Genomic DNA, 8,033 nt, shown 5'->3' with positions numbered 1-8,033 from the left:
AACTTTCTGTTAAGAACCAAAACCCATGGATGTTGATGGCCAAACAAATAACTTTAGACAAGGTACCTGTTTTTTCTCTCCAAAACAAGGAAGGGACACAATGATGTTATCCACCTTTTTTTTTCTTTTATTTAATCAAAAGACATTTGCAAGTTGGCCACTAATTTTGGCCATTATCCAACAGGTTACACTAAAAAATTTCTCGCTATGTACACTGCAAATGGGAACAACGGTGGACCAAATGCTGATTGAGAGATGCACAAGGGTAAGGAAATCGGAGCAGATATTGTGGCAATCAGGCTTGCCTGTTTGAGAAACTTCAATCCTCAGGGTGATCTCGAAATTCTTATTAAGCAGTATGTTGCCTACCCTCTTGTTACTTATAGTTAGAGGTAACGAAAACTTTTCAGTTGTCCCAGCTGAAAAATGTCGCAAATCATACTATCCTAGCGGCTGACGAGGAAGGTTATCTACTTATGACACTTTACGAACGTACAAACATCACAACCAGAATCGATCATTCTCTTTATCTTATCTAATTAAAGAAATAGATGCTTAATCAATTTCCTAATCGAATGAATTTTTCTAAATGTTGTTTCTATTAGTTTATATGATTACAGAAAGAATGAAAGATTTCATTAATTATGAAGTTTGTACAGTAAAATGATACTTGAGAACTTTCATAAAAGGATCAAACCAGCACTAGTTGCACTGATTAGTGCAAAATTGAGGGGCAACAAAAAATCAAATACAACAATAATAGATGTTTGCTCACCTACACACTTAAGTAGTGCGCATGATCCGGTAGATGGTATATTGAAAATATAACTTTATTATAATGATAATATATAATGTATTATCATTATATCATCAATATAGTGAAGATACATCGTTAATACAAATCATACGCAAACCAACCCAAAACGTGAGTACTAATGTCCAATAATGATATGGGGAGGTCTGGTAACACACATTCTTATACTTTGTTTTCTCTATACACATCAAAACAACTACATTTTTGGCAAGCTCAAGAAAAGTTTGAATGGCAAGGGAGGGGCCAACAAAATGGACTGACCATCTGGAAAGCTCAAGAAAAGTTTGAATGGCAAGCGAGGGCCAACAAAATGGACTAACCAACAAATTTGTGGTGTAGTTTGAATGTTATGTTGTATTGTTATTCCATCAACATCGAACCCAATACGTAAAAGTACATGCATAAAACATAAGCGCTCTTGAGCACATGAACTACAAATACTATTAATTAACATTTTCGGTTATGTATCGAAGATGGAATAAATATATGAATAGATGCCTTAAACTACTTGAGTAGCAAATTCTACTAAAATCTTCAGTTATGTATCTAACACATACAACTTAAAACTGAAAAAAATAGGTTGAGTTTTTTTTGGTCTTCAAATGAAGAAAGATTAGGCGAGATTAGCTTTTTGACAATGGTCGCATGCGAGTCACCTACTCGCCCTCAAAGGGGTGAGGACCATTACACCTAGAACTCCCCGCAAATCCCTTCTCATAATAAAAAAGGTAAACGAAAAAGATACATACCAGGGACTATGCCAAGAACCACAAAGACAAAAACGATCAATGAAAACAGTAATAAGGACAAAACGAAATGTCACGAGTATGAGCAGAGGCTACAAAATCTGAAATCGTGGACCATCGGTAATAAGCATAACTATCTACCCCAAAAGAAGCTAAAGCATTTGCAACCTAATTTCATTCTCTATAAATATGTGTACACTTCAATCGCATTTAACAAATTCGCTAGAGACAATTTTATTCTATTATGAAATCAATTGGCAATATAAAGAGTAACAACTATTTATAAACACATACAACATTAATTGATTCTCGATACGAGATTAATACTCTCAACAAAATGCTCTTATCCACTTAATTTAAATTCCAAACCTAACCTCTACATTTAAAGAAACACAAGTACTAATTGACTACTTTGTCGTCCCAATCACTCGAGAGTCAAGATCCATAAGGTGGTTGTGGACCAACTCCATCGGATGAAAAGCATGGACTCCCGTGAAATCACATGTAACATTCAGGATTCAGAACCAAACAAGTATAAAACATTGTTGACCAAGAAAAATACATATGAAACATTAGTAGATAAAACATGTTTTGTACGGATATCTAGAAAAACAGTTCCCACCTTACAAAATACAAATACAAAAAAAATAAAAAACTCGAAAACGTTAGCTGTTTTTATTTTTGTTTTTTTATTTGCACAGTTCCTCTGCAACTTGCATAAACAGATTCAGATACAACCAATACACCCCAGCTCCAGGACATGCAAGGGAAAGAGACAAAATAATACCTACACAAGTGTTATATTATAAGTAGTCTGAATTTGTTTTTTTTCCAAATATCCAATCATTTATATTATGACGCTTAATGTATCGGGTCATGTCCCCCAGCACACAAAAAAATCTCTTCAATTCTTAGCTCACTCATAAGTTAATTTTTTTTTTATATGTAACATCCCACATCGTCCAAGGAAGTGGATCTTGTAAGCTTTATATGTATATTCTCATTTCTACGTAGTACGAGGCTTTTTGGGAGCTCACTGGCTTCGGGTTCCATCAGAAATCTGAAGTTAAGCTCGTTCGCACGAGAGCAATCCCATGATGGGTTCTCGTCTGAGTTCCCAGAAATAAAACCGTGAGGGCGTGGTCGGGGTCCAAAGCGGATAATACTATACTACGGCAAAGTCAAGCTCAAGATATGATAAGGGTCCGGACTGAGATGTGACAATATATGTCGAACAAATCGACGATTATAATTATGGTAACAAATAATATTTTAACGATTGATTGTCAATTTATTGATTCATAAGAATAATTAAAGAATCTTTAAATCGAAATAATTTGTAGACTTAATAAAAAAAAGTGAACAAGTCAAGATCGAATTGATAACTATAAAGTAAAAAAAAAAAATTTAAAAGAAAATCCAGACATTTGAAGACTTATCAGAAGTACGGAAGGAGGACAGCTTGATAATTCCCACTTGCTTCGTCTACCTACTACCTTCGCGGCTGCTGCTTTGCTCCTCTGCCCCTCTGTCGATGAACTACCGATTCCAAACTTTCAAAAGTTAGTTAGTGTCGGTGAAAAATTCATTCACACAAATGCAAAAGCGAATAGAAGATTAATTTACTGCCATTTACAGATTGAAAATCCTCCATTTTTTACTTTGCAGGATCGGAAAATCCTCCATTTCTATATATTTCCACCTAACCCCAACCACCAACCTCACATTCTCTCTCTCTCTCTCTCTCTCTCATCTCCTTTTCTCTCGCTTTGTATAAAATAGGAGTTTATTTTGCTGACATTGGTCGCCACCTTTGAACCTCCAAAGCTTCACGCAATCGACGGACAATGACGCTCGACACCCTTCCGGTAATCTTTCTCTTTCTGCACCTAAAGTTCTCTCTCTACTCTGTTTTATCTCTCCTCTCTCGCTCTCTCTGTGTTCTGTTTTGTTGTTAAGAGGGCAGTGAGGATTGTCATTAGTATTTTTCGGATTTGAATGCTACTTGTTTGATTCTTGGCTTTCTGGGGACCGAACTGGTAAATAATCCGACCCTTTTGTTTGGTTGCTGAGAAAATGGAGGGAAAAGGAAAATGAAACAGAAGATTTGGGGTTTTGGGTTTAGTGGGTTTTTTTAACTTTTTATTTGTTTTCATTGCTAACCAAAAAAGTCAGTTCATTTTTGCTTCAAATGTATGAAAAATCTGATGCCATTTGGTTCTTCTCCCCTGTTTTCGAAGAAAATTCAGGGGAAGAAATTTAATAAGTAGGTGTTTAAGCTTGATTTTACTTTCCTGCTTTGAATTGTATACTCATTTTTGTTTGATTTATTTGGTGAGTTTTCAGTTGGCTGCTTCGGATCTTCATATCATGGATAGAAGTCGAAGAAATTCGACACTGATATGTGCGCCGGTGATGGCGAAATCAGTTGATCAGATGCTGGTCCAAATGGGGAAGGCAAAGGAAGTTGGCGCTGATCTCGTTGAAATTCGGGTGGATTTCTTGAAGAACTTCAGTCCAAGACGAGATCTCGGCGTATTGATTAAACAAAGTCCTTTGCCTACACTTGTCACTTACAGGTAATTGTCGAATATATTGGTTTATCACCTAGGGCAGGTTTGTTTGCCCTCACTAAGCTTCATTAGACTATACTAGCTTAGCTGGGATTACTAGTCCGTGTTTAGTGCGAATAAGGACTAAATTTAATGAGACTAAGTTGGACTTGTGTCGACTAAGTCCTTCACTAGGTGATCTTAGCAACACCCCCCGACACGTATGGGATTGCTAATCCCATCTCCAAACCTGCGTTATTTGCATGCTTGCAGACCCATGCCCAGATCTGAAACCCAGCCCCACCCACCGCCTAAATCTCATACTTCACCCCCAAAAATTGAAGCAAAAAAGTAAAACATTAACAACGACAATCCAATAGAAAAATTCTTCTTTTTTCCCAAAAAATTTCAAGATTTTTAGAAAAAAAATCAAAGGAGGCTCGAGAAAAGAGAGAGTGGCGGCGAAGTCCATGGCGATGTGTTCCGAGAGGATGAATCCTTTGCACAATTTTAACTTGCCTTGGGATTTGAAGTGGCAGCAATAGTTTAGGGGAATCATAAAGAAAAGGAAAAGAAAAGAAAAGGATGATGAAAGACGCAATATTGAGGGAGAAGAGAGTCAAAAGGTAGAGAAATGGAAAGGTTGAGAGAGGGAGGAGAGGGTGTGGAAAGGAAAAGAAAGAGAAAAGAAAAGGTGGAAAGAAAGAAAATGGCTAAAAAGTATTTGAATCTTAAAAATAATTTAGTTTCATACTCCGATACTGAATTAAATGCTTTATTATTTTTATATTACTTAGTCCAATTCAAGTTAATTTTTAGTCTCTTAAGCTAGTCCAATTCAAAATAGTCTAATGCAACAAACGCACACATAGTTTGATACAATCTGTTCACATTACTAGTTAGTCACAGTTCCGGATTTTAAGAATTTGATAACGAATGCATTGCCTTTTATGCGTATGGGATCGAATAATGTCTGCCGAGAGTCTCAAGTTATGAGTTTTTCGGTGCTGAGCAAACGCGTTAGATTAAGGTCTACAAGCAGTTTGATCGATTGCTTTGTTTTATGTTGTTTTAGTTGCTTCATGTTCAAAATGGCCTTGTTGCTATTGATATGTTTTCGTATTTATCGAATTCAATTCGGCAGTGTAGTGTTTCTGTTAAGTGTTGTAGTCTAGCAACATTTCTTACGCATCATCTACCTTGTAGGCCATCATGGGAAGGTGGACAGTATAAGGGCGACGACAAACAGCGACAAGATGCACTGCGTGTAGCCATGGAATTGGGAGCGGATTTTATCGATGTTGAACTTAAGGTACGAATCTCATGTATCGTTGAAAAGTTTCTATAGAAAGCTTTTATCTTCTTCCGATTTTACTGACTAGAGTTTTTCTGTTTTGAAGGTAGCCGATGAGTTCTACAATTCCATAAAAGGGAAGAAGCCAGAGAAGGTCAAAATCATTGTTTCGTCGCACAACTATGAGAAAACTCCGTCCTCTGAGGAAATAGGTGATCTTGTTGCAAGGATACAAGCTACGGGAGCTGACATAGTTAAGATCGCAACAACTGCCTTAGACATCACCGACTCTGCACGCGTATTTCAAGTATTAGTGCATTCTCAAGTAAGTGACTCAAGCGCGTTGATCTGAATTTGAGTTATCTCATTATACGACATCTTCTGCAGCGTGTGAATCACATTTCAACTGATACTGTAGGTACCAATGATAGCGCTTGTTATGGGCGAGAAGGGTTTGATCTCACGCGTTCTTAGTGCAAAGTATGGTGCATTCCTCACATTTGGTACGATAGAGGCAGGAGTAGTATCAGCTCCTGGCCAGCCCACCGTAAGAGATCTATTGGACTTGTACAATTTCAGAATTATAGGGGCCGATACCAAAGTACATGGCGAGATAGGAAATCCTATCGGTCATGTCAAAAGCCCTCATCTTTACAATGCAGCATTTAGATCTATCAATTTCAATGGAATTTATCTGCCTTTGTTGGTTGATAACGTTGCGAATTTTATTGATACCTACAACTCACCGGATTTCGCTGGATACAGGTATAATCTGATCTCAGAAGTTTCAGAATAGCATACTTTTGAATCTGGAAATAACTTTTGCATGTGTGTAACAGTTATACAATTCCTCACAAGGAGGCAGGATTGAAATGCTGTGATGAAATCGATCCACATGCCAAGGTACCTTATTTCTTTCATAACTTTTCGGACATTTTGTCATAGCATCCCATCCCGACTCCTTTCAATATTTTGACATTAAATTTCTCTAGGCAAGATCGTTGAGCCTTCTAGCAGTTGTATTTTTCTCAGTAAAATCATTTTACAGGAAATAGGAGCTATTAATTGCATGATCAGGAACCCGGCTGATGGGAAATTAAAAGGCTACAATGTTGACTATCTAGGAGCAATTGCAGCAATTGAGGAAGGACTGCGAGGTTGCTTTGCATTTCACAAGCTATAGAATATTCATGTACTAACCATTTAAAAAAAAAATGGACTGAGCTATTTTAGTAGGTTGAATAACCGCTATAACTTTCTCCGCAGCGTTGAATGGTTCAAGTAATGGATCTGGTTCCCCGTTAGCTGGCAAATTATTCGTGGTCATGGGAGCTGGTGCTGCTGGAACAGCACTTGCCTATGGCGGAAAACAAAAGGGAGCAAGAGTGGTAGTTGCCAATCGCACATATGGTGAGAATCCAAATTTCTCGGTCTTAAACTCTTAATCCGTGATGAGTTAAATGTTTAAAATGATGGGAAATTAAGAAAAAAATGGAAACCGAAACATGTTGTAAAGGTTAATTAAATCCATTCTCTCCTTGTCAGCTTGAATTGGCCATCACATTTCTTAGGAATTCATTTTTTTTTTTCCTTCCAAATGCTAGACAAAGCCAAGGCACTTGCAAATAAAGTTGGGGGAGAAGCTATTACTCTCGCAGAACTGGAAACTTTCCATCCAGAGGATGGAATGGTTCTTGCAAACGCCACATCGGTTGGAATGGAACCAAGAAGTGATCAAACACCGTTATCTAAGGTTTGTCTGGATGACATGTGAAGTGATCAATTTGATAAAAACATTATGCTTTCTTGGATTTGTGTGGCAATTATGTAGCGGTACATTATATGATTATGATTGTCTTGCAAATCTCTTTATCGTTTGACATATCTTCGCTCTTTCTTTTGACAGAACGCTTTGAAGAACTATTCTTTAGTGTTTGATGCCATTTATACACCTAAATGGACAAGACTCTTACAAGAAGCACAAGAGTCTGGAGCATCCGTTGTTTTCGGGACAGAAATGTTCCTCAATCAAGCATTTGTACAGGTTGAAAAGTTTTCTGGTTCACCTGGTAAGTTCAATAGGAAAGGCTTAACAATTTTGTAACTTTCTCCCTAAAATCTTCCTGCATACTACCCGCCATTTCAACCGTTATCTTATCATGCTCCTTTTCTTTCATTGTTCACAAATGCAGCACCAAAGCATCTGATCAGGGATGTGCTGGCAAGAAATACATGAGGAATGTGTCTCAAGTCTCCCGTTCCCGATCAATCCTGAACTTTTCCAGTTGTGGTTAATTCATTTCGATTTGGACTTTTTGGCAAGTAGCTATTCACTTATCCTGTTGTACCAATAAAAGTTTCAATTATCTCGCCTATGGGATGTCAAATTGTCAAGTAATTCTGTGAACATGAAGTTAGAAACTTTTCGAGTCTACGCCAGACTGTAAATATTTGGCGACAAGGGTCCTTCGACAAGAAAGGATTATTCTTTTTTTGTAGCGAAACCCCTAAAACTTCTAGAGAATGTTTGAAGTCCATTCTGGTCTCTTGTGTTTGAGATTTCAATGTCACTAGCACAATGAAATGCAAAAAGAAAATATGGAGAAACAATAAGCACAAGTCTATTA

At 37.3% G+C, this 8,033-nt stretch overlaps 1 protein-coding gene across 2 annotated transcripts; it reads left to right on the top strand.

The window, feature by feature from the left end:
* Positions 1 to 3,030: 3,030 nt before the first annotated feature.
* Positions 3,031 to 7,794, top strand: LOC126594245 (bifunctional 3-dehydroquinate dehydratase/shikimate dehydrogenase, chloroplastic-like). Of its 2 annotated transcripts, none has more exons than XM_050260472.1 (11): positions 3,031 to 3,428; positions 3,907 to 4,139; positions 5,319 to 5,424; positions 5,513 to 5,731; positions 5,825 to 6,171; positions 6,246 to 6,309; positions 6,455 to 6,563; positions 6,673 to 6,816; positions 7,011 to 7,159; positions 7,313 to 7,475; positions 7,599 to 7,794. In XM_050260472.1, the coding sequence occupies exons 1-11, from the start codon at positions 3,408 to 3,410 to the stop codon at positions 7,640 to 7,642; spliced, it is 1,599 nt and encodes a 532-aa protein (XP_050116429.1). In that variant the 5' UTR covers positions 3,031 to 3,407; the 3' UTR covers positions 7,643 to 7,794. The 2 variants fall into 2 exon arrangements, with proteins under 2 accessions (XP_050116429.1, XP_050116430.1); XM_050260473.1 differs by lacking the exon at positions 3,031 to 3,428 and adding an exon at positions 3,467 to 3,599.
* The last annotated feature ends 239 nt before the right edge of the window (positions 7,795 to 8,033 follow it).

Source organism: Malus sylvestris, chromosome 12 (assembly GCF_916048215.2).
Source record: "Malus sylvestris chromosome 12, drMalSylv7.2, whole genome shotgun sequence".
NCBI lineage: Eukaryota > Viridiplantae > Streptophyta > Magnoliopsida > Rosales > Rosaceae > Malus > Malus sylvestris.
Note: the sequence above shows the minus strand (reverse complement) of the source record. Positions and strands in the feature narration are given on the sequence as shown.